Source organism: Gossypium arboreum, chromosome 11 (assembly GCF_025698485.1).
Source record: "Gossypium arboreum isolate Shixiya-1 chromosome 11, ASM2569848v2, whole genome shotgun sequence".
Taxonomy (NCBI): Eukaryota; Viridiplantae; Streptophyta; class Magnoliopsida; order Malvales; family Malvaceae; genus Gossypium; species Gossypium arboreum.
Genome location: NC_069080.1, coordinates 12,021,866 through 12,048,796, shown reverse-complemented (window position 1 = coordinate 12,048,796; position 26,931 = coordinate 12,021,866). Strand labels below are relative to the sequence as shown.

Here is a 26,931-nt window from a genome sequence, read left to right as displayed (position 1 = left end):
AACAGCCCATGAATTCTATAAAATAACAAAATTTTCCATAATTTCAACACTTTTCAATTTAATCCCTAAAACATATTTCCACCGATCTTGATCTAAATTAATAATTTCATTCAATTTTGTAATTTAAATAATAAAATAATATATTTCATGCAATTTGGTCGCTTCTGACATTTTTATAAAATTACTCATAAAGTTTTACTTTTATTTAATTTAGTCCCTAAGCCTAAAACTTGCAAATTAGCCATGCTAGCTGAATATTCATTTATATTTTCCTCCTCCTCCTCTCCATTCCACATCCTTAATGTATATATCGTGCTTATAAGTAACATTAAAATATTAATAAAATAATATTTATCTAATTAATAATTATAAAATAATATTTAGTGAATATTCATCTTTCCTTCCTTTTATACCTAATAAATAATAATAATATAATAAAATATCTTATTAAAATATTAATAAAATAATATTTATCAAATTAATAATTATAAAATATTATCAACATCATCATTACTTTGTAGATTTCTCTCTCTTCCAATTGACCATTTTGCCCTTTGTGATCTTTTAAAATTCCATCATTGAATCATCACATAATTTGGTAAAATTACAATTTAGTTTCTCATATTTTTTTCCTATTCAATTTAGTCCTAATTCATCCATTTTCCTTAGTTTCTAGATCATTCCACCCTTAAAATATTTGCACTATTAGTACTCTAACTTTTTCATATTTACACTTTAGCCCTTCAAATTTTGAGTATTTACTCTTGTGCAATAAAAATTTTCTCACTTTTACAATTTAGTCCTTTTTTGAATTAATATATCATAATATACTTCCCAATGTTGACATAACTCAGAATTTTTCCTTTTTTTCACTTTATTTCCTTATTTTACTATATTAAGGATAATATCTTACTGTAAAAATTTTCGAGATATTACATTAAGTATTTATAAAATAAAAAAAATTTAAAACTAGAGAAAACTAGTTCAACTAGCTTTTTTAGCTTTGCTCCATAGGTTTGTATCGGATCGTAGGTCAATATATTAAACCCCTATATTCAAATCAATATCCCAGCCAATTTGGTTCAATTTTAAAAACATTAGTTTTGGTAGATGAAAATTTTTTTTAACCTCATTAGGTCGAGCAAGCAAGAAGTGAAGTTCGAAAACAAAATTAATTGTTTTTGGGAATCGACCCAAATGAACAACGAAGTAGTAAAAGTCATAGAGAAGAACGAACACAAATATTTTACGTGAAATACCTTCAAAGAGGGAAAAACCACGAGTAAATGAGGCTTCGACTTTTCACTATATGAGTAAACAAATAAGAGTACAATATGGAGAAATAAACCTAAATGTACAACCTGTACATTACCCAAAACCCCAAATACAAAGCTCAAAATCTCAAAAAGAAATCGATCAACAAAACTCTAAATATCATAAGGCACTCACAAAAGGGGTATAAAAATACTCTTCATAATTACTACAAAACTCTCACCAAAACTCATATGCGGCTATATCTTATCGCCATCAAAGAAAAAGCTTACAACTACATCTTGATTGGCTTAACCAAAACAAGGATACAATGACCCTTTTAAATAGGCTTAGATTAGAGCTTTGATCATACTAAAATATCCCTAGAATAACCAGATTTTAACTGGGAGAAAAAAGTCTTGCTTGAAGTCTAAAACGCGATTGCCAAATAGGAGAACATGTTGTGATGTCTCAACATCTCATCCGTCCAGTCTGGACGAGTCGACGCTCCTCTTCCTGACATCAAGCCTGTTTTGGCCCTTCTTCAGTCGCTCATCGATTCTTGTTTAAGGTGCCTGCAACACGTCCAATAAATGTGAGGCACAGCCCCACAAATCTCACCTTGACTTGTATTTATCACGCCTCCTTTTCCATGCCTCGTCATGGGCCTAACTTGAATTTTGCTAAATGTTAACCAAGTCTAAATCGTGCTCAAACTTGCAAACTAAAAGATTCATAGTCTTCAAATATATTTTGTATAATGCAACAAGGGCCAGTAATACCCGAACAGGAGAGAAAATATCAACTCTCTCCACCTGACTACAACCCTCTGCTACCAACCTTATCTCCAACACTCTGCGAACCATTCGAGTCGTAAAGACCAAAAGGGGACGAGATTCTTCTCTAAATCAGGCATATGCTTAACATTTGACTAATTTGCCACAATTCGTTGTAGCAGATTAAACTAGTTTCATATTTAAGGAGCTTGAATATGAGCAATCTTATTATGTTTTATTTTGTAATACCCCGAAAATTTCTATAGTAAGATATTATCCTTGATATAGAAAAATAAGGAAATAAGAGATAAAAAGGGAAGTTTTGAGTTATGACAATATTGGGAAGTAAATTATGATATCTTGATTCAGGAAAGGACTAAATTGTAAAAGTGTGAAAAGTTTTGTTGTACAATAGTAAATACTCAAAACTTGAGGGGTTAGAGTGTAAATATGAAAAATTTTAAGGACCAATAGTGCAAATATTTTAAGGGTGGAATGATCTAGAAACTAAGGAAAATGGATTGATTAGGACCAAATTGAATAAGTGAAGAATTATGAGGGACTAAATTGTAATTTTACCAAATTAAATGATGACTCAAGCATGGAATTTTAAAAGATCATCAAGGGTAATATGGTCAATTAGAAGGAGAGAGAAATCTAGAGACAATGATGATGTTGGAGATATTTTAGATAAATTAAATAAATAATAGTTTATTAATACTTTAAATTAATTTTTAAATGATATTTTATTATTTTATTATTATTTAATTTAATATATATATGTAAGGAAAGAAAGAGAAGGATGGACATTTTTCCCATGCACTAACGTGAGAGAAAGAGAGAAAGAAAGAAAGTTTTACTTTCTTTACAATTTGGTCCTTCTATAAAAAATTCACCATTTTCACCCAAAAATCAAAAGAATTTCCATAGCTACCAAGAGAGACAAATGTTAACGAGACTATGGGAAGTTAGAATATCAAGTAGGATTCAAGAAATGGAAGTTGAAGGAGAGAGAAAATCAAGATGAAGATTGAAATCAATAGAACAAAGTAAGAACATCATGATTTCAATATATTTTTAAGTTTGATATTATTGAAAAAGCATGGGATTAATGTTAATGTAGAGTTTCCTTACATATGGTCCTATGTTCTTGATATGTTAGTGAAGAGAAAATAAGAGAAAGTGATGAGAAATAGTGTAGAAAAAGAAAATAAAGGTGTTATAAACATGGTAATTAATATCTTGCACTAAAACAGTTTTAGACAGCATCAGTAGTCTAACTTTTAAAAATCACCAAAAATTGTATAAATCGAATTATAGGGTGAATAAAATATGAAATTAAAGCATCAATAGTCTAGTTTCTTATAGAAGAAATTATGTAAGCAATGGAATTGTAAATAATGAGATATAACAAATTTTGTGAGACAAGGTTAGAATGATTTCGGGTTCCCTTGTTTTGACTTTGGAAAATCATAAAAATTGGAGAAAAATAATTAAGGGATTAAATTTATATTTTTAGAATACTTAATGAGTCTATTTTCAAGAGAAATAAACGGGAACATCATTCGAATTCTGTACGAGGAGATAATTAATTTTTAGTGAAAAAGGGTCAGAACTGTCAGACAGCAGAACATGGGTAACTTTAAAGAATACACCGTACTTATTGGCTAAACCAAAAAATTCTGAAAATTTTATGGTAAGAATATATATGAGTCTATTTTTTGAGAAAATTATCGGATCTTAATTTGGAGTTCTATATCTCCAGATATAAAAAAATTAGTGACTATGACATAGATGGACAGCTTGAATATTCATAAAAGTATATAATAAAAATTTTAGATAATGTTACTTCCAAGTGTGTTATATACATTAAGGATGTGGAATGGAGAGGAGGGAGAGAAAAATATATAGGAATATTCAGCTAGTATGGTTAATTTGCACAAGGACTAAATTGAATAAAAGTAAAACTTTAGGGGGCAATTTTGTAAAAATGTCAAAATGACCAAATTGAAGGGAATGAATTATTTTATTATCTAAATTAATAAATTGAGTGAAATTATTAACTTAAAATCGGGTGAAAATTGGGAAAATGATAAATTACCAAAATGCCCCTAAATCTTAGTATTTCTGCAATTTAGTTAGGTAGGTTCGTATAACTTGAATGAGCATATAAATATGTTAATTTAAATATTATATTGTATTTTATATGATGTTTGAATTGAATATATGAAATGTATGGATGTTGAAATGAAAGAAATAATACATGTTCTGAAATTACTTGAAAGGGATAAAATCTGTTTGGATATTGGGTTCCGGATGGATATTGGTGATTTCCCAAATGAAAGAGTTCCTGCATGTGTTGCAGAAATAGATAACCCGGACGGTTAATCTGACAAAAGCCTTCTCGAGAATTTAAAGTGGATAGGATTCGTTCTTGATTCACTATAATACCTCAAAATAGATAGGATTTGTTCTTGATTCACTATGGTAATTTAAAGTGAATAGGATTTATTCCTGATTCACTATGGTAACTTAAGGCGGATAGGATTTGACCTGAAAAGGTAATCCTGATTTGCTACAGTTACATGATATATGATTCATTATGGTAACCTAAGGTGGATAGGATTTGACCTGAAAAGGTAATCTTGATTCACTACAGTTACATGAGATGTGACTCGAAAGAGTGCTTGATGATTAAACGTCCTAAGGGTTATTTCTGAATATGAATTGATGGAATATGGAAATGTACGCTTTGAGTGTACTGTTGAAAAATTCATCGGAACTCCAATGATTCAACGGATAGAATATTTGATATGATACGAGAATTATAATATAAAAAGGATGTTACATGAAACATGAAAATGAATGTTAAACGATATAAATTAGTTGAAATTATTTTGAAAATTTCGGTAATGCCTCATATCCTATACCGGTCTCAAGTACGAGTATGGGGTGCTACATATTTAGTTTTACTACTTTAGTTTCAATTCAATAAAAAGTGGGATTTGAGCAGATTTTATGACCTTAGGGGTCAAAGGAGGCCTAAGGGAAGACTAATGTACTTAGTGAGTGTGCAAGACACCATTTAAAGGCACGAGGACTCAAGGCTGGTCACCATGTTACAACACAAGGAGTTTAATGCCGCAACATAGTGAATAGAGTGCCAAAATACCAAGTCTACCTTTGGTGCCGTGACACACCCTTAAAGTTGAGCTTGAGCCAAGAAAACTGCCTTCAGTGTCATGACATAGGTAGTGGATGTCGTGACATCGACCCTGTACGTGAAAGTATTAATGAGCTGAGGGTGTTTTGGTCCGCACAATGAAAATTAACGTAAAAACATTAGTCGGCCTAACGTTAAAGATGACGCCAACCTTAACATTATAAAAAGGTTCATTAAACACTTGAGAAGAGACCTCTTTTGTAACTTATAATTTTCCTTTCAAATTAGTTTTTAGTTTTTAGTTCTTTTTAGACTTAGGATTTATTTCAGTTGTTTTCATTTGTGACATTTAGCGAATCTGATTTGTGGATTCAACCAAACAAGTTGTGAATTTTTATGCTTCAATCAATCAATACAATTAGGATTTCTTCTTAAACTTTTATTCTTGATTTGTTCTTCATGTTTACTTTATTTATCAAGTTTACATTGTTTATGAAATCCATGAGAAACTAATCCTCTTATGGGGATTAGTGAGTGGAAGTGTGAGTAATTAATTTCTATGTAGGGCTTTTTAGCGTATTAGCTGTTTGGGATCGTTTAAGCGACATAAATGTGCTTGTCGCTAAAACGAATTAGAGAGGTTGTCATTTATGAAAATTTAATCAAAATGAATAATATACGAAATAAATAAATAAAACTATAATATTGTTAAACAAGCGTATGAAAAATTTAGAACAAAACTTGAGAGAATTTAGAGAGTTGAGAGTTTAGAAAGAATTGAGAGAGTTGGATTTGAATGAAAAAAATGAAAAATCGCCTAGCATCTATAAGGGAAAAAATTGCCGTTGAGGTAATTAAAAAATTTTACCATTGCCAATGTTCAAAAAAATGATCATTGGTTGAAAGCGACGACGGAACACACTTTTACAAACTCTCTAAAAAAACAATATATTTCCCTAATTAAAAAAAAATTGTCTAAAAGACCAGTAAAAAAAAATGGCTTATATGTCTTATTTAGCCAAGATATAGTGTAAACATGATATCATAGTTTTCATTATTATATAGGTTCTCATGACGACAGCATCTCTAGCTGATGTTGGAGATGGGTGGAGGGACAGTGCATGGCCTATAACAAAAATAGCATATTTTGGATTCCATTTACGAGGGGGAATGAATAACAGTAACACCATGTCCGGATCCATGCTCTTACTTTACCAAAGCCAACTGAAGTGGGCAGTTAAAACTACAATGGCACTTAACGTTTTATCGATCACCATTCATATACTTGAACGGAATTAATGGCACCCGAAGAGAGACGGCCCCTGCATTAACATGCTTGCTTCTATAATTTAGTGTACTGATGTAGTAACAAAAATTTTACATCACATGATTTGTGGGCTCCGAGTCTTTGGATAAACGTCAAGGACCCACTTACAACTCTGGATCAACAACCCTTGCCGAATGCCAACGAAGGTGTTATACCAACCATTCTCGTAAGCCTTAATATATAGGCCTGCATATCTAATTTTGGTTTTCGCTGTTTTAATTCATTTGGGTCATACAAACATTTTTATTAAGATTCGCTATATTCTCAACATTTAAGGTCTTTTCTTTTATCTTGAATTATAAATTTCATTTTATATAAGATAAAATAAATCAGCTTGGTTGGCATGGATACATGATTCGTAATATCTGGAATAAAATCTTGGGATATCCTGTCAAGCTGAAAAGGTGTTAATTTGAGGGCAGGGCAACGAAGTCGAAATCCGCCATGAAAGGAAGCAAAGCAAGGGCGAGGGAAAGTTGACCTTTTCCGTAAGAGCTAGCTAGCTCAATCCATATTCACGAAAACACTTGGTGCTGAAGCTGCATCACGCAACTGCACAACACAGGCTTTAGTCCCTTCTGATAAGAGCTAAGGGGACCTTGGTGGGCCATCTCTATGGATTCTGAAATCTTTAGATGTTGTCTTCTAACAATATTGTTCACCCAAGCAGGATTATTTACAGCCATCTTTTTTCTTTTCACTCCACCAACTTAATCATTTCGATCCCCTCAAATGCTATAATTGGAATTAATTTTAAACTATTGTAATATCTATCATTTGAGCTTTTCTTTCTTAATTATAATTAAGCTTCAATCCTGACGGTATTAATTAGTCTAATAAGGTGATACCACATGAAAATGGGAAGTGGTCACATTATTATATGGTTGCAGTGTCTAGTTTATACTTTATACATACAGATAACCGGTTAATATGAGGAGGATAATGAGGCTAAACTAAACTACCCTTAGGTAAAGCTAACATGACTACTAGTAGTTAAGAAACCTATATGTGAATGGTAAAAAACAACTACTAAATTTTGATCCTCAATTGATTACAGTCACAGATGTTATGTCTTCCCAATACAGGTTGTTCATTGATGTCTACTTTTGACAGAAAATAAAAAGAGATTCTATTAAGGCAAAAAATGACAAGACAAGAGATTAAAGGAGATCCTATATCGTGCCTATCTTAAGTCATATGTTGGTCCAGCAAGATCAAAGCAGGTTACCCGTTTGAACCCTAGCCAATTCGTAGCCATTTAAGAGCTAGGTTACATGATTTTGGTAGCTTAATCACAACCACCAGTCTATCCTATATATCTTGAGGGTTTTGCCGTATTAGAGCAAATAAAATCTAGTTTTGGACAAGGCAGTATATCTACTGGCCGACTACTTCCTGACAAAACCATATTTAATTTCACTTTTCAGTGACCTCTGATTTACCTAGAAATTCACTTTAACATATCCAAACTGAGTGGCTGAGCAGTCTATTCATGTTCGGGAAGCAACATGCAGTTGTTAATGCAACTCTAAGGTTTTAACTTGTGCAGTACATTTTTTTAGGTTAGCCGAAAAGATTCAACTTGCTTTGATATTTTTCATTGACAAGGGGTAATAACACAGGCAGATATGGCCCCAACAAGATTACTTTGTTGGATCGTGTACTTATTAAATAACATTCTGCATTATTTCGTTGTAACAGAAATGATAATTGGGGTGAAGGATGTTTTTAAAAGTCAAAAACAATAGAGATTCTTCTATTTGATTTTTATTTTCTTTTATCAGAATTTAGAAAGAGAGTTTTATGTCAAGTACCTATCATGATGAACACCTGAGTATTATTTCAAAAGATTTAAGTTAGGGTGCTCTCTTTTTATTAGGAAATACCTGAATGGATACTCCATGATGTCACAATTGTTACAATATATTATGGAACTAGGCAATTTAAAGGTTTAAGTTTGACAAATAAGAACATCAGAAATAAAAATGGTGCCTTCAAAAATAAAAATGGTGCCTTCAAACTCCAGGAACCTTTTTTTTTTTTTCCTTTTTTTTCTTGTGGGTCATTCTTTCAAAGGCGCACTAATGAGAAATACAATTTGCCTTTAATCAAGCTAGAACTTGAAAAAGGGGGGAAAAACACCATAAAAGTTCCCCACATTTGAATTCCTAGTGCTGAAGCCTTTTGAAAGCCCTTTAAAAAGCATAAAAACTAAAAGACAGACAAGAAACTAAAGAAAACTCGAACTGGGCCATCACCTGTACTTTGATGTCCTGAATCCAACAAAACATTCACATTTCACAGTGAAATGATCCTTTCATCTCCCTCTTCTTTGGGCGCTTAAAATCAGGGGTTAAGACTTTAAAGCATATATATATTTGTTACTTTGGGTACATGATAGCTAGCAATATTATAATTTTGCTCCTTATGAATCATATAAGCTCCCCAAGGTCGTCTTATATGTGGATCTCAGCTAGCTTTACATGAAACAAAAGTGAAAAAAGAGCAAGGGAATTATCCTAATTATATCCTGGGTGGGCCGATTAAACCACTCAATGAGTTTTTGTACAATTACTTGAACCAAACAACGGAAGGGAAGGGCGATATGACACCATTACCCGTGGTGGGGGCAGAGCTAGCCTGTTGAGGTGTATTTTGGGAATGATGTGAAATCGTTTTTGTGCAAAGCATGGTGGGAAAGGAAGCAAGTAAACTATAAGGAGCACACATGGGGGGAAAACAATGATGTCTCACTAAAAAAATGTGGGGGCAAATACCCTAACAGCGTCAAGAATATGCCGTACAGACCAAACAATTCTAATCAATGTTTCAATCGAGATGTGGCTACACACATGTATATCGTATAGGATTCTTCGTACAATTTAGGTGGCCGGCATGCGTTGTCTGGGGTTTCCCTAGTTGGCCGTTCCAGGGGATAAACCTCATCATGGAAATGCTCTCATACCTCTAAAAACTTAACCCTAATTGCCCACTTGAGATTTCTTATCCTAATCCTTCACATAGAGATTAATTACTGATACGGATCTACGAATTTCAAAGCTACTGCTGAAGATGTATTTAGAAAAACAGTTGGATATTTTTAGTGAAATAAAGAGGAAATGCATGCCAATCAAAGCTGGATTATGGGAGACACTGTGATCATTAAAAACCTTGGATGATAGGTGATGGATGGGAGTATGTTACTGGTCACGCTAGTGGCAGACAAGCATTCCAATGGATGAGCCAACGGTGTTTTGAAACGTGTTGCGAAACAGCGACAGTCATATAGTATGCCTATGCCAAGTACAACAAATGATTTAGTTCTTTTCATAGTCCAATTGGGAAGATAAAAGTTCATGTGTCATACGTCGTGCTATGCTACTCCCTCACCAATCCCATATGACCTTTTTCTTTTAAAGAAAAAGAAAAGGTCCTACTTTAATCTTCTTTGGATTGGCCTACACCCCAGTGCACATATTCAATTGGAGAAGGAAAATGCTCAACCTGATTATTAGTTTTTTCTACGAAACCCGTCCCAAATGACACCGCAATTAACCCTAAAAATGGCAAAGAGGGGTATATGTATAGAGTAACATCAACGTCAAATTTTCACTATGTACTGTGATTTTATCACTTAATCCTCGTTCTGAGTATTGACTATATGTAGCCTATGAGTAATAAGCCTTCCTTAACCTAACTGCTGGCTAGCTTTTTTTGGTATAAGTTTTGGACGGATTCTTTAAGCTGCTTGATTTGAAACCTGCCCTATGCCTATGCTAAAATAAAACAAGTGAGGTTAGGATTCCAAAAGATAAAATGTAGAAGATTTAGTAAATCAGGCGAATAATCCCCAGAGTTTTCCCCTACAAGTAATTACGGCATTTCCTGTAAAAAAAATAGTGGTTTAGATGAAACAAGCTCTCTCTCTTTCTTTCTTTTTTAATTTACTAGAAAAAGGAGATCTAGAGGATGATTAATACCCTGAAATATTTAGGTTTTTTTTTCCTGAAGCATTGGTTGCTTAATTTGTCATAGCTGATGACACTTTGTATCTGGGTTATTTGAATCGGGGTTATCTAGAGGATGATTAATAGCATGAAATGAGTGGTGGGAGGGGGAAGATTCGTGCATCGCATAGGCCTAACCTATATATTCAGTGAGCTCTAGCGTATACAAACAACTTTAGCCAAGATTATGAAAGAAACCAACCTAACTAATACTTTGACAGCTATAAGAAACTATTTCATGTATATGAATCTGAAACCTAGGTGATAGCTCTTAGCAATCAGGACACTGCATGAAAATGTAGCATTTCTATTCACGGCTAGGCATAAAAGCTAATCTGAGCTATTTGGTTTATACGAAGGTGTATAACAGCTACCCCCCTCATCTCTTAGATGGGCTACATATAACTTTCCCTAACATTAATGAATTGAGTCTTCCATCAGGTTTGATTCGCATGCGGTTGCTAGGAGGTTATATCCACCATTAATTTAACTCTCAGAAATCACAGATACACATGACTGTTTTCTGCACAGTTAATAAAGAGAAAAAGGATTAATATAAGATGGGTGATGACGAAAATAAATTACATAGTGCTGCATGATTTATATGGGTTTTAGGGTCTGATCACTGATGTTGTGTTGGTTGAAATAATTATGCAGGCGCGTGCGGGAAATTTGGCAAATAAAGGGAGGCAGGCAAGGCAAGAGGGACAATCTTAAAATATAATATAACATCTTTGCCCACGGTTGAGACAATGACCCTAAACCCCCCGTCTTTCTCGGGCTCTTTTCTTCAATGATTCACCATCACATGGATCCTCCTCTGGACAAAACTGTGCCTGACAAGCTGAGTCTTTCACAGGTTAACAGCATTTCTTTCCACCACTGTGTGCACAAATAGTAATTACCCATGAAAAAAATTTGTACGGCGGCCAAAGCAATAGTTTTTGTTTTTAACTGACATGTAAGAAATTGTTACCATAGCGTAGCACCAAAATTCTGCACAACAATCATAGACTTTCACTTTTCAGGTATAACCCACTACTCATCGACTCCACTCAACTGGCCAGTACCCTTGAAAAATGAATGAAGTAAAGGCGGAAAGATCAAGGCAGTGTGAGCTATAAATACAGGGCAGACAGATCTTATATATAAATTATATAGCTCGATCTTTCTTCATTATAATGGCAGATAGCTCGATCCCAGCCAGGTCATCTTCACCAGATAAACCCTCTTCGTCGTTGAAGCTATTTGGTTTTTCACTAACTGATCAGCCAGACGAAGTTTTAGAGAAAGCTGAAGGTTTTGGAGAAAGCAGGAAATTCGAGTGTCCATTTTGCCACCGAGTATTTGCCAACTCTCAAGCACTAGGGGGTCACCAAAATGCTCACAAGAGAGAGCGTCAGAAAGCTAGGCGTGCCCAGTTTCACAGCCAACAGCGCCTCATAGCATCCGCACCTGTTTTAAGCTCCCACTCCTTAAGGCCCACGTTTCCCAGAGGCTTCACTGGCAACGCTGCTGCTAAAATTGTATCGCAACCATTTTATTGTCCATCACGCCCATTGTTGCTCCCCTCCACTCCTACTCAGTACCCTCCTCGAATTTACGTAGCACAGCCACTGCATTTTGCCACAGCAGCACCCGCATTAACTGATTTTTCTGATCAATTACCCGAGGCTGACATAGGCCTCGATCTTCATCTTAAACTTTCTCCTTCAGGTTGTTAGATCCTATAACCTCTCTCTTTCTCTCTCTCTCTCTCTCTCTCTTTCTCTCTCTCTCTCTCTATATATATATCTGCTTTTGTATTTTCCTCTCTTTGGTTAAATTTGTCTTGGAACGTGTTATATCTTTCATTGAAACATCTTCCAATGTATTTAAGAGTTTAATTTTCCGGGCAATTCTAGTCTTCAAGCTCTCTTATGCCGCAGATGATATGATGTAAAACAATTGAGGGTTATTAAGTAAATGACAGAATTTGGTGTATTTAGCAGAGATTAAGAATGTTAAGGGGGACAACATGACAAAGGAGGCATCATTTCAGCATTGAAAATGAACTTGTGACTAAGATGTGAACTCATGAGGAGTAGGATATATTTAGGATTCAAAATCAATTGTCTTACGCAATTGCATTGACTAGTTGAATTGTATATCTGTGTTCAATATTCATGTAGGTAGGCACTTGATAGCTAGCGAAAATACTAGCTGAGAATTTAGAATAATAAAACCCGCAGAGTAACTTTTGCTGCATTCATTACAAATTCAACAGAAAATGGAACAAGATATTTCATTTAATAATGTTCCCAAGCATGAAGTTAAGTTTGCCCTCTAGAGGATGAATCTAAATGGGCAGATTGTTGATTTGCAATCATTATTTTCATCCCTTTATTTTCAAGAGAATAACTCCTAACTTCTGGTTCTAGACTCAAATTAAGCATACACTTTCTTCTTCCCTCTCAGAAGAAATGCTATTTAAGCCTAAGTAAATAGCAGTGAAAAAGTATTTAAGTTTTTAATAAGTACAGATTTCCTATAAAAACATGATTGAGTAAGTTTGATTGTTTTTTTAGTGATATGTTACACCACATCACTAAATTATTAATAAATCTACATTTTATCTCTTTATTTTAAAAATTACAAAATAATATTCATTAAATTATTTTCAATTTGATCCCTCTCAATATAATTTAATATTTTTAATAAAACAATTAAATAAAAGGTAACTATCAAAATAGTCACTTTTGTTTACCTTGGGTTACATTTTAGTCATTTATGTTTGAAATGTTACGTTTTAGTCACTTATGTTATCACGTTCTAACATTGTAGTCACTAAGCCGTTAACGGTGTAACGGTAAGCTGATGTAGCACATTAAATCATCATTTCAAACAAAAATTTTAGGTTAATTTATACAATCGATCCCCATATTTTTTCGTTTTGAGCAATTTAATTTTTTTCTTTTATGTTTTTAACTTTTTTTTCTTTATTTTCCATTTTCTCTTGCTTCTCCATCTGTTTCCTCCTTTCTCCATTTATTTTTTGATGTAGTTTTTTTTTTTTTCCAATTGTTAAAACTAATCCCTATACTTTTATTCTTTTTTGAACAATTTAATTTGTTCGAGTGTGGCAAGTTTGTCGACTAGTTTTAACAAATAGAACACATAAAAAAGCTACATTAAAAGAAATGAAGAATGGAAAAGCAAAAAGAATGAAAAATAAAAAAAAAAAGAAGGAAAGTTAAAATTACATATATAAAAGAAAAGATTAAATTGCTAAAAACAAAATATATATATATATATGGGGATCGGTTGTATAAATTAATCTAAAATTTTTGTTTGAAATGACGATTTAATGTTTCACGACAGCTTACCGTTACACCGTTAATGGCTCAGTGACTAAAATATTACAACGCTATAATGTAAGTAACTAAAACATAACATTTCAAACATAAGTGACTAAAATGTAACTTGTAATAAATAAAAGTAACTATTTTGACAGTTTACCCTTAAATAAAATCAGCGACCATGTTATTTTATATTCTAAAACTCAACCAAATTAATATCCTAGGTCTTTTATTTAATTTTTCCCGCTTAAGTAGCCAATTAATCAGCTAAAAAAGAAGGAAATCAATCACTAAAAAACTTCTTTTTTCCATATTAATGGTTTGAATCAATTCACTCAACAAGATAAAACTTATATTGTTAGTAAAGTTTGTTAATTTCTTTTAAATATTATGATAATTTTTTGGTTTCTTTTATTTGGTTGAGAGAATATAAAATAACTTATAGTATCTTTTATTTAATTGTTTCAATTAAAAATTATTAAATTAAGCTGAGATCAAATTATAAATTTATTAATAGTTGAGTGATTAAATTGTAAATTTACCTATCTTCACATCTAATGTCCATTAGAAACTTAATGGGTTAGTGAGCAATTTGTAACTTTTTGAAGTTAAGTGACCAAAGTGTAAATTTACTAATAGTTTAGCGACTTAGGTGTAGTTTACATTTCTTTAAAAAAATGAAAAGAAGGTTAAAATATGCCATAAGTCCCTATTTTCTTCATAAATTTAGAATTTAGTCCCTCTACTTTTGAAATTTCAAAATTTAAGTCTAGCTGTTAGCACTGTTGAAATTATTTTATTAAATTCAGGTTCATCACGATTTCATTTTTTTAGTTATATGACTATTAAGTGAGTTTTTTTATATCACGATTTAGATTTTGAAATCTGAAAGTTAAAAAGATCAAATTCTTAAAAATATAGAGATTAAGTTTTAAATTTATAAAAAGTAAAAATATTAATGGCATATTTAAAAAAAGTCAAAAATATCATTTGTTTTGCCTCCGTAGAAAAGATGTATTTTCTAAGATCATGGATTTGGCTAACGAGCACATTACAATTAAAACCCTTTTTAAAGATAAATTAAATTATTTATATATAATAAATGATAAAGATTCTCTCCTCCCTCTTTCGAGTAGGACGTTTTTTTTTAGTAATTTCTAGCACAATCTCTTTCCTGTTTTCCTTGTGTCAAGTGAATATGCTACCCTCTCCCTGCACCAGAGGCTACGCTTGCGCGAGGGCCTTGCTCTCTCCTTAAAAAATGAAGAAAATTTGTTTAGTTATTTTATAATGGTTTAAGGTTTAAAAAGATATCAAACAATTGGTTATTTATAAATTAAAAAAAAAGTGTATAGCTTTAATGATAAAAAAATTAATTCGTTTTTTTATTAATAAAAAGTTAATTAACTAACTTAATTGTTAACTATATTGATATGGTTGAAGAAATCATCGAAAGCTGCCACATGATAGTATGTTGATGTGGCATATTGGCATTAGCAAAAATAATTTTATTTTTCTAAAAAGTAATTAAAATATGCATATAGAATGAATTTGGACAATCATTTATTTTGGATTTATTTTGGATGAATACAAAATTAAAAAACTTTAAAAATTATAAAATATTAATAATTATGAAAAATTCTAATATATATTTTGAAAATACCAAAAAATGATTCTGTTTAATACATGCATTAGAATTTTGTCCTATTGATTAGTTTTTGCACTAGCCTTACTATCCCTATACCTTCCGCCCTTACTGCTTGTTTCTTTATTGCTCTTTGGTTAGTTCCAACACATCAACCAAGGCCCTTGGTTGGTGTTGACACTTCCTTTGCCAGGCTTATATACTAGTGGCCGTTAGCATCATTGGTGGGAAGGGTTGTATTAGCCTTATAGACTTATAGTTCAAAATTTTCTTTCAGCTATGGGGTTTGGGGGCTCAAGCACTATCATCTCTTTGGGTTTTTTTTTCTTTTAGTGTATGGACCGTGTTATATAGGTCTACTTCGTCGGGAGAATCTCACCTACTAAGTACACTTCTCTGTTGATCAACACCTTGTTAGGAGCTAAAGCGATGTTGAGCATTGGCCAGTTAAAATAGAAAATTTTCACTTTAAACTCTAAAAAAATTATAAAATTATATTTTACTTTCAATATGATAAAAATTTTGATTAATCTTTTAAAAAACTATAAAGATATAAATTGATACGATATAGTTTTGCGGTTGTGTATGGATATAGTTTTGTATGGCTTGCATGTAGTTTATCACTTGGTCACATTACTAACTTATCTACAAGAGCCCACGAAAACAAAAGCCTTATAACTCTCAAGCACACATCTTGAAGGGACATGTGGCCCCATAAAGTAATAGGAAGGCTCCGTAAATACCCTTCGGTTTGTCCAACAAAAGGATCATGCTAACACCATTCGAAACAAACTCACTGTTATCATTCTCTTAAAGGCATTCTACCACCATCCAAGCTTCCTTGTAAGGCTCTCGGCTCCCAGGGAGACAAGGTGAACCATCCTCAAATCTCCAACTCACTCCTTTATATCAACAGACTATATACAAATCTATATGCTGCCTATACATTGTAAGTGCCCATGGCATTTGCCATGCGACTTGTGTACTCCTCTAATTTTGAAGTTGTATGACCTTTAATTTTAATTTTAGTCCATTTATTATATATAAATTTAAGATTTAATTTTTAACATAATTTTGTCTTTATATTTTTTTAATATTATTAGTTAGTCCAAATAATTAATATAGTCAACTTTTCAATTAAAATATTACATGGTTATATATAATTTAAATTTGTTAAGGGTCTTAGAAATTGACTTATTTTTGGGTTTGCCTTGCTCTTTTTTTTTCTTTTTTTTTTAATCAATATAAGACAATGGTCAAATTTTAGTTTCGATCCCTAACTATGTTGAAACTTGGATTTAATCCATATATTTTAATGTTTGACATAATTTGGTCCCTACTTTTATAATGTCATTAGTTAGTCTAAATAAATAATATTGTTATCTATTTCAACTACTATGTTGATGCTACTTTTCTTAAGAGCATCATTCCAAATAAAAATAAAATTATCATAATGAATTCAAATGGATAACTTTTAAAAAAAATCTATATCAACATTCTCAATATTAACTTTTTACATCACTATTAAGCTAATGTTATTTTTAAATGTTATATTAGTAAATATAATTCAATTTTAAATTTAAAATAAAAAGATTAAAATTTAAATATACAAAATGTAAAGCACTCACATTTTTATTTTATAATTTGATAGAAATATAGGAATTGAGTGAAATTGTTGAATGTTCCAAAAATGATGCAATAATTAGCTTTGAATTCGTGCTCTTACTCTTTTGTCTGAATACAGCTTGCAATAAAAACCAAAACAGAAAGAATGGTTGAATGACCCCAGAACATGCGCCCATTAACCCATCCATCCTAAATTCTCAGTTCCTATAACCCGATTATTTGTTGTTGGAATTTCCCCAATGATTTTACATTTTAGGTGATTAAATTAAATGTCAAAGTCAACTAATTCATCACCAAAGTCTAATTAATTAATTAAGTGCATTTGATTGATGAAATGAAGAAAATGGAGGAGCTGCCAGCTGGTTACAAGTTCTCAGCCGTGCCTGCTTGTTTTTTTTCCCCTATGTTTACACTCCTTAATTTCCTCCCAATACAAAGACCAACGCTGGAATTCAACTGTCTTGATATTGACAAGTTGTAAAGTGGGACCATAATTTGTTTTTTTCCTCATATTCCTAAAATATTTATATTTTCGTTTGTGAATTTACTATTTAGCACCCACAAACTACAACTTGGCTTGGCCAGTTTTCAGTAACTTTTTTCAAAACCCAAAGATCAAACTTTGAAATAAAGGATCATTGAAGTCAGTGATTCAGCTTGTTTCACTCAATAAAAATCTTCTTCTTCTTCTTTTTTTTAAAAAAAAAACTAATTAAAATAAGATATTGAATGCTTTAAAGTTATATATCTATTGATATTGAGATTTTATGTTGGAGTTAAGACTTTGAAGTGAGTTTTTTGAAATTTATTAATTAGTTGGTAAAAAATATATAATTGTGTTTAACAGAGAGAAAAAGCAAAGGAGTGCAGCTGGGTACAACCATGTTCCCACGAGCTAGCACCGCCCATTTCACACCAAACCAAACAAAAACTGAAAAATCCCTCCCCAAACTATTTTATTTATTTATTAAGTGGCTCTCTTTCCGCGTCAAATATGGATTTTGCTAAATATATATATAGGCAACCTGGATATCTCAAAAGCCATCAACTGCTATCAGAGACTACTCACCAGATTCAGCAAAATCTATTGTTGTTACAAAAACTTTCCCAATCACGTTTTACTTAAAAGCTATACTGCCACAACTACTACTTTGTTAATTTACAGCAAAAATGAAGGTGACGAAGAAAAAGAGTGATGCTACTGCTCAAAGAGCATGGAGGCTACTGCGTCTATTCTTGTTATGGACTAGAAAAAGTGGGGTGCTCAGGAGACGGCTTATGATGGAGCTAAGGTTGGTGCCTAAGTTCCTCAAGGGTCTAGGACACACATCCCCTTCTCCTCCTGGCCAAATCTATTTTAAGGAACGCCAGCTTTCATTCGATGAGACACCCATTTTCCAGGTGAAGATGCACCGTCCCGCTTCCATGCGCTTCCTTCTTCCTTGCATGAGCACTCAGGATGTGGATTTCGATTACGATTTCGGCATCGATGGAGAGGACGGAGTTTACGGGTACGATAGTGGAATCAAGAGTCACTCTTGTGAAAAGCAAGGGGAGGAACAAGGAAATGATAAGGACAGGGAGAGGAGTGCTTGTACATTACCGCTGGAGGAAGAAGAGATTGATTCCAAGGCGGATAAGTTCATTGCTAACTTCTATGAGCAAATGAAGTTGCAGAGACAAATTTCTTATCTGGAATACACTGAAATGCTTAACAGAGGCGCATGTTAGTGTCACAAAACTCTGCATTCTTCTCCTTCCTTTATTTATTTTTCCTTTGAGTTTGCGGCTTTTACAGTGTTCTTTTTTTTTTTTTAAATAAAATATAAAGACACCGCGGGATTTTGTTATTCTTTTTGTAACTAACGAGGATTCAAGTGTTTGCCCATTTATCAATAATGATCTCCCCATTCCTATCTAAACAAGTCATGATGGATTTTGCTACCTATTTTAAACTAATTAAATTCATTGTATACAAATATTACTATGTCATAATTTTAAACTAATTAGATTTCTGTATTTTCTCCTCAAGATTTTATTTTTCTAACTTTGTTCCATTACAACTAAAACTCAAAAGAAGTTTGCTTTTTTTTAAAAAAATAAAAATTATTTTATGACAATTTAATTAGATAAATTGAACAACACCTATTGGAGTTTTAAACATTTTTACAATCAACATCACCTAGCATAATTTGCATAATAAAAAAAATCCTAAATTTCATCAAACATTCCTAAGTAATCAATACTATTACAAAAGCACTTTCAGACCAAACACTCCTAGATTTAATTTATCTCCACTGTCAAACATCTAGTTTCATGGCCAGCAAAATGGTATACGAATGGGCTCAAAGAAATATATATATATATATCAGAGAGACTAAATCCAATCATGTTGGTCACGAGAAAAAATAATTGATACACAATTAGTTACATGGTAGTTTGAAACTTGAGCAACTTCTCCAAAGAAAATTATTGGCCAACAGCTATCTTGCCTCAAACCGTATACAATAATATAAAATAAAAATAAAAAAGGACTTGCACAATAGAACAGAAACGAAATCAGTCAATGAATTGATGTTATAAACTTTCATCTACTGCCACGGCTCAGGTAGCAACTCCCAAATTTTGCTCTGCTACTCTGGTAAACCAGCTGAAGGGCCAAATGTGTGCCTTAATTTGTATTATCCGCTTCAAGATTACCTCCTACGTATATCAACTTCTTCCTACCTTCAGATTAGGAGCTAGGCCAGTTCACAACACAAAAGCTTAATTATTCAACCATTTATTTCATTCATCTCATTTCCAACATTAATCAAACTACAGTTGGCCACAAGATCAAGTGCAAACAATATGTAAACGTCAAAAGAAATGTGTACGAACAATAGTAGAAATTAGATCCAGTTTACCCCAACCTATAACAGGTACCAGGTTTTGACTCTAGGCTCTAGAACAGATATTATCATGGTCATATCAAATCCTCAACCAAGCACGCAACTAAGCCTGGCAAAAGTTACCCTCATTTATTATTATTTTTTTTTAAAAATGATTACCTTGCAAACTGATTCGGACATATCATTACAACTTGTGAATCAACTTCCATTTTGATGCCTGTTAAGATATGCTTCCAATTGTCCTTTTGCAGATAATATGAGACCTATAATTGCAAAAGGCATATATATTATTTTGCATGTTAGAAGATAAAAGTCTAATAATCCAAATTCCAGAAATATTCCCTTATAGAAAAAGTGAAAAGTCTATGACCATGCACATGAACTTAGTTTACTTACCTTTATATTTATAAGGATGTAGCACGAGGAAAATCCATCTTAGAATGAATAATTTAAATGGTTTAATTGATATTTCAGGCAAATGGCAGTAAACTATATTATTAGACTATGTTATTTCAACTCCGCCCATATAAGATCATGGCCTTCCACAGAGATACAAGACTGCAGTCTTTCTCATATCATTTTCTTGTTTGAAAGCTATTAATGATAAATTATGCACCATACACGCACATAAGGCAGACCTCTATCTATGAACTGTAAATGTACCTAAAAACGGTGCAGAGGGCTTCCCTGGCCGTGATTTAAATTCTGGATGAAACTGCACTCCTACATAAAACGGATGACCTGGAAGCTCCAGAACCTGCAAAACATGAGAAAATGAATGATCTTAGTCTCTTTTTAACTCAAACCAGGAAGTTGAGAATCTAAATCCCATTCTAATCCAAAACATGCTTCAGCAAGACGGAAATATGATGTAAACTCACCTCCATCCTTTTCCCAGTTTCATCCTTCCCAACAAATTTCAGCCCAGCTTCTTCAAGAACCTCAATGATATCTGGGTTTACCTGCAGCAGGGTCATGTAAGGGAGCAACAAATCAGATAAGAGAATATCATAAATAATTTAATTGAAACATCCACTTTTTCTTCTTTCCCATTGAACCAACTTGACCAACCTCATATCTATGCCGATGTCGTTCATCTACGTATTGTGCATTGCAGTACCTGGAATAGAAATCAGTAATTTGGAAAATAATCTCATTGCATGTAAACACCAGTGTTAACTTTGTCAAGCAATGATTACAGACTTTTATTGGAAGCAGCACCGCCAACTGATTTTACCAATCAACTAGTTAAATAATTCAGATATAACCAGAAGCAATGCCATCTGAAAAGATAATAAAACCTATCCTTGTGCCCACGTAAACTACTTTGAGTTGCTTAACACTTCTCACCAAGATCACGTGGCACAAATAGGAAACAAATTATTTAAAAGTCTTCATCTTTTCTTAGGTAGAACCAGAGTATGAAGAATTTTTTGAATTCAGTAAACTAAATAACATACAATTTAGAAGTAACACAATCAGTAGTCTGAAATAGTGTTCTTCGAGATCCTAATCTCATTGTGCTTCCCATATGAGTTCTTGATCCCTGAAACATCAAATAGAAAATAGTATCGTCCTGCATGCATGTGGCACATGTATGAAAAATAAAAGGTTAAAATATGTTATAGGGTCTCTGTACTATTCACAAATTTGAAATTTAATCCCTCTACTTTTCAGATTTCAAAATTAAGGCCCAGTTGTTAATAGTGTTAATTTTTTTTGTTTTTGTTGAATTTGTTAGTGAGACATTTTGGGGAAAAAAAAAAAAAAACAAGAACTCACTTGGTAGCAATGTAACTAAAAAAATGACACGGTAATGAACCTAAATTTAACAAAATAATTTTAACAATGTTAACAGTTGGACCTGAATTTAGAAATCTGAAAAGTAAAAGGACTAAATTCTACAAATGAAAGTACAAGGACTAAATTCCAAATTTGTGAAGAGTATAGGGACTTATAGCATATTTTAACCAAAACAAAATAAGCAATATGAAGAATATACTTCAGGCATAAAAATGACGACAGGATTAGGTGTCTCCTTATCAAACTCTGCACTGTTTGCCCTTTCAAAACCAAGAACCTGGAACAAAAAACTACACAAGGTTTAACATGTATTTCTTTTTGGGGGAGAGGGGGGGGTGAAGAACATTTCTAAGAATAGTCACATACAGATCTGGCATACTCTATTACAGAGATCTGCATGCCCAAGCAAATGCCAAGATAAGGAACATTATTTTCTCTAGCATATTTGGCAGCCAATATCATTCCACTTACACCGCGATCTCCAAAGCCACCAGGAACTAGGACACATTCAGCATTCTGCATATAACAGTTTGGAAAAACAATTTAATATCTGCAACGTCCTTACTCTCTACAACTCCAACCGGAGTATACTGCACAAATAATAACTCTTCAACAGTGCAGTGACCTAATTAGAGAGGATATATACATATTTGTACAAGAACCAACACCTCCATCTCTACTATGCATCTAATTGGTAAACTCAATGTATCAACTCTCCAGAACTACCAATAATAATCTATTGTTAGCCTATTCCTGAATGTAGCTAATCCATGAAAATAATAAACCAAACCAGATGTTGGGTAAAGGATCTGATACTGCACAGCATTGAAAACAATAGGTAAAAACAATAAAAGGCTTACTCTCAAAGTTTTCCATGCAGCAGCATGCGCTTCTGGGGCCTGGATGAGATAGAAGAATGTTTTTAGATGGCACAATCAAAATTATTTTTAAGTAAATATATACCGTAACAGCAAAAGCACTGCTGTTTAGATACCGATTCGGCAGAATCATCTTCGAGGTCTGAAGCGGCAATCCAGTCAATAGATGGCTTCAAAGAGCATGCAATGCAGGCATGTAAAAGTGCCTACGAGGAAAAGAAAACATATAGCACAGAGAATTAGACACTATAATGGTTACCATCAGAGATATAAATGAACAAGCCACTAAACTTCAGTATTTAAAGAACAAAAACAATTAGTAGGCACATAATTTTGCATAACTAAAAAGGAATTACCTAGTTATCAATCAATCACAATATGATATGTCATCTACCAAAATGGTTTAGATTAGTAATACCACAATACAGAATTTGGAGTAACATAAACTGATCAATGTGTTAACCCCTCCACCATATAGAACAGTTGGATAACTGTTTATGAGCTCTTACCATACACCTTAGGTTAAAAAGATGAAAAGACAGATAATTTAACAACAATATTAATAATATAAAGCGGCAGAAGCTCTTCTTTGTATAACATTATGTCTATTGAAGAATGTATGCTCCAGAAAAGATTTAGAAGTCATGATGTTAAACTAGTACCAAACCTTCACAACTGATAAATATGAGTCTGTCAAACCTACATATTTCCCAACCATAGCAATCCTCACCTGCACATAATATGTTTTTGTTTCACAACTGTAAAAAAACTCAATTTCAAACTAGAAAATTAGAAATAAACAAAAAGTACCCACAGAATCAGTGAGATTATCAAAAGTTTCTGCCATCCTGGTCCAGGCTTCTAAATCTGGAGGCGTGGCAATGCTGAAACAGAAGTTTAAAACCATTTAGTTAGTGAATCAAACCTTCCTTTATTTGGTACGTTGATCCAAATTTACAGCCAATCACTTTGTCACCATTCCAGCTTAACCAATAATAAATACAACCTTCGATCAGTGCTAAAATACAGAGATAGAATTAAGGGGAAAAGATCCACAACCATTTAGTTAGGCTGCATACAGAGATATTAATTTCCTAGGCCTCGTTGTGCACCAAAGATTTAAGCGCTAGATGGCTACATAATAACAAACTTAGCTCTCCAATGATTTTGAAAAAGAAAATGTAGATGATGGAAATACTGAAAGAAAAAACTGACCTCAGTAAATCTAGCTGTTTCAGAATTGAATGATGAGCATTTTGGTTCTGAAGCAATAGTCAACCAATAACAGCATTAAGAAATGTATAAGTATGACATACTAGAAATCCTGAATTCCAGAGAAATAGAAGAACTGCTACAGAACATACTCTCAGCAAGAGGGGAATATGCCAAATGTTGGGAACATCGTGAATATTAAGGATGTTAGCAGCCTGTGAGGAGCCACAAGTAGACACATAAGATTGTCGGTCAAAATGATAAACCTCAATTTAAAGAACAAAAACAAAAATTTAGCCAACAAATTTACCGGAACATGACAGAATTGTGAAAGTTTCTGCTTTGTGTTATCCAATAAAGGCTGCAGGTCACCAACCGAAAGGATATTATATACCATCAAGTTTGGGACAAAGCTTAGATCAAGAAAACAACTGTCAAAAGGATATTCAGCAAGATAAAATGAGAGAACACAAGTAAACAATACAACATGAATGTCAGGTGCAGTACTGAGTTAAAAAATACAATTCCAACGATAGTTCAGCAATAACCTTCGCATAAGCACCATCATACCAAGATGCCTCACCCCAAAAAGATGATAAACTTAATCACAATGCACACGAGTGCAATGATAAGCCAGCTAACAATGCTCCAGAAAGATAAAATGTAATGATGCAGTTTACCACATGATCTTGATGCAAAAATCACCTATACCCTGAGTACGATGGTGCCTGCAAGGAAGTGTACCTGAGCTGAGCGACAAGCAAGCAGATGAGGAGTCAAGCCCAAGGCTCTAAGTTCCCGGACACTATGCTGTGTAGGCTTAGTTTTCTGCACCCGTGAGACGAGAGAATTATCTCCACCATTAAAGTTGACGAAGTAAAATTTCAAGCAGCTGGATTATTTCAGCTTAAAAATATGATTGAAGATCAACGTCCTAGACGAATTTGCAATTTATGTACAATATTCAAAGAAAATTATGTAGTATTACTTGCTCTCCAACAACGCCCAGGACAGGTATTAGGCTGACATGAATGAGGCAGAAGTTATCATGTCCTGAGGAAAAAGAAAATTGTTAAACATGAAGATTCACATCCAAAGATTCTAAATATGCTGATATAGAACCTCTGTGTTGCCATACTATAGATGCAGAATAAATTTTTTTATTACCACTTGATGGTTAACAGGATGCTTACTACCAAATATTCAGAAACCTGATCAACTGTGCCTTTTACTCTTTTCAGTAATTATGCATGTGTGTGCACACCACAACATAGTGTATATTTATATTTATGGAATAAACAGAAAAAACTGCAGGCTTACCAACTGAAAAAAACAGCTGTCGTAAAGCCTCGATGAATGGCATTGATTCGATGTCGCCTGAAGAACCCTCCCCCACCCCACCAAAAAAATATATAAAAATCAATCATCTATCTGCCAAAAGCTAGATAAAAGGAATAGAGAGAGAATTCCTGCCACATTACATGTCTGTTCTAAGTAGAGTTCTTACCCACAGTGCCTCCCAATTCTATCACACAGACATCCGCAGGACCCTCTTTTCCATCCACAGGAACGTGAGCAACTGACTCAATCCTCTCCTTAATAGCATCTGTGATGTGTGGAACAACCTAGGAGCCACTCCAAATTTTTTTAAATAAAAATTGAGAGGAATTTTCATTACACTCTTTATGCAGACAAAAGCAGCTACATGATTTACTAATAAGTAGAGTCACCTGAACAGTCTTCCCAAGAAAATCACCTTTTCGTTCCTTATCAAGGACAGACTGTTAAGAAAAAACAGTTGGGTTACTTATTTAACACTGGTGAACACTGAACAAGTAAATTAGGATCTATTCTGATTAAAATGGAACACCTGATATATCTTTCCAGTAGTAATGTTATTCTCTTTGGTAAGAGTAACATCTAGGAAGCGCTCATAGTTACCTAAATCCAAGTCGACCTTTAAAAGGAGCAACCACAAACGCAAACCGAGTTAAATTAATATATTACATTGAGGGGTTTTCGTTTGTTTGGGGGGGACCATAAATGCTGGAGGAGGGGAAAAAAAGAAAGGAATATGGCAAAACCTCTCCACCGTCATCAAGAACAAAAACCTCCCCATGTTCAAAAGGAGACATGGTTCCAGCATCAGTATTCAGATAAGGATCTGTAAGATATAAGGAAAATGAAGAAGATCAACAAACAAAAAAAAAAACACAATCCGGATTGTTCTCAAATTAAAAGAGATATAAATCGCAAAAAAAAAAAAAAACCAAGAAGTTTGGGAACCAAAAAGCAAGTAATAACAATAATGAGAACTGAAAAAAGCATGCTATTTTAATCTTCAAGAAAATATCAATCCTTGGTCGAGAAAGACTAAGGTTAGAAACCAACCCAGAAGCCTGAACCCGTGTAAAGAAGCAAAATATGATAAGCTAAAACAAGAGAAATAATCAAATGAGGATAGGTAAAAGAGATAAAAAGAAAAACCAATTTTGATAGAAGTAACACGGAGGCCACAGGCTTTAAGAACGACGCCTATGCTGCTGGCGGTGACGCCCTTGCCCAGTCCACTCACGACTCCTCCAGTAACCAAGACGTACTTCATTTTCTTATCTCTGAATATTACTATTGAATTGATTGCGAATTTTATTGTAGGCGAAGTGTTTGTTTAAATGTCTCTGAGTGAGCGGGAAAGACTTCTTGAAGAAGAAGAAGAAGAAGCAACAGCGTAAATGACAAAGCATTGGCTTTTTTTGCGTCTATTTAATTTATAGTCGTTTTTCAGATTTTTTTTTTTTTTTTGTAAGTGATAAATTGGTCTAGAATAACTTTTTTCTACAAAAAAAAAAATCTACAATCACGGGTCAAAATCTCAAGTAATTATAATATTTGAGTTTGTTGAAAAGTAATTCATTTTGCAGTAATGTTATTATAAACTCTTTGAGGTATTTGATTTAAGTCTGATTAATTTTGTAAATTAGGTGAAATTTTTATGATTTTGAGATTTCTAAGTT

The 26,931-nt window shown here is 33.2% G+C and overlaps 3 protein-coding genes across 3 annotated transcripts; 2 read left to right on the top strand and 1 right to left on the bottom strand.

Annotated features, from left to right (window-relative positions):
* The first annotated feature begins 10,920 nt into the window (after nucleotides 1-10,920).
* LOC108471450 (zinc finger protein 6-like) lies at nucleotides 10,921-12,819 on the top strand. The gene is made up of 2 exons (XM_053022188.1): nucleotides 10,921-11,383; nucleotides 11,553-12,819. The coding sequence occupies exon 2, from the start codon at nucleotides 11,706-11,708 to the stop codon at nucleotides 12,246-12,248; it is 543 nt and encodes a 180-aa protein (XP_052878148.1). The 5' UTR covers nucleotides 10,921-11,383; nucleotides 11,553-11,705; the 3' UTR covers nucleotides 12,249-12,819.
* A 5,178-nt stretch (nucleotides 12,820-17,997) lies between these two features.
* LOC108472606 (uncharacterized) lies at nucleotides 17,998-19,058 on the top strand. The gene has a single exon (XM_017774152.2). The coding sequence runs from the start codon at nucleotides 18,304-18,306 to the stop codon at nucleotides 18,862-18,864; it is 561 nt and encodes a 186-aa protein (XP_017629641.1). The 5' UTR covers nucleotides 17,998-18,303; the 3' UTR covers nucleotides 18,865-19,058.
* Nucleotides 19,059-19,473: 415 nt separating this feature from the next.
* Nucleotides 19,474-26,824, bottom strand: LOC108470476 (uncharacterized). The gene is made up of 23 exons (XM_017771799.2): nucleotides 26,405-26,824; nucleotides 26,002-26,081; nucleotides 25,788-25,874; nucleotides 25,648-25,698; nucleotides 25,425-25,542; nucleotides 25,238-25,294; nucleotides 24,906-24,970; nucleotides 24,662-24,745; nucleotides 24,228-24,278; nucleotides 24,070-24,132; nucleotides 23,921-23,967; nucleotides 23,520-23,589; nucleotides 23,373-23,435; nucleotides 22,822-22,911; nucleotides 22,688-22,726; nucleotides 22,194-22,343; nucleotides 22,027-22,104; nucleotides 21,485-21,570; nucleotides 21,096-21,144; nucleotides 20,906-20,986; nucleotides 20,688-20,781; nucleotides 20,184-20,287; nucleotides 19,474-19,874 (listed from the first exon to the last, which is right to left on the bottom strand). The coding sequence occupies exons 1-22, from the start codon at nucleotides 26,520-26,522 to the stop codon at nucleotides 20,223-20,225; spliced, it is 1,686 nt and encodes a 561-aa protein (XP_017627288.1). The 5' UTR covers nucleotides 26,523-26,824; the 3' UTR covers nucleotides 19,474-19,874; nucleotides 20,184-20,222.
* Nucleotides 26,825-26,931: the final 107 nt, after the last annotated feature.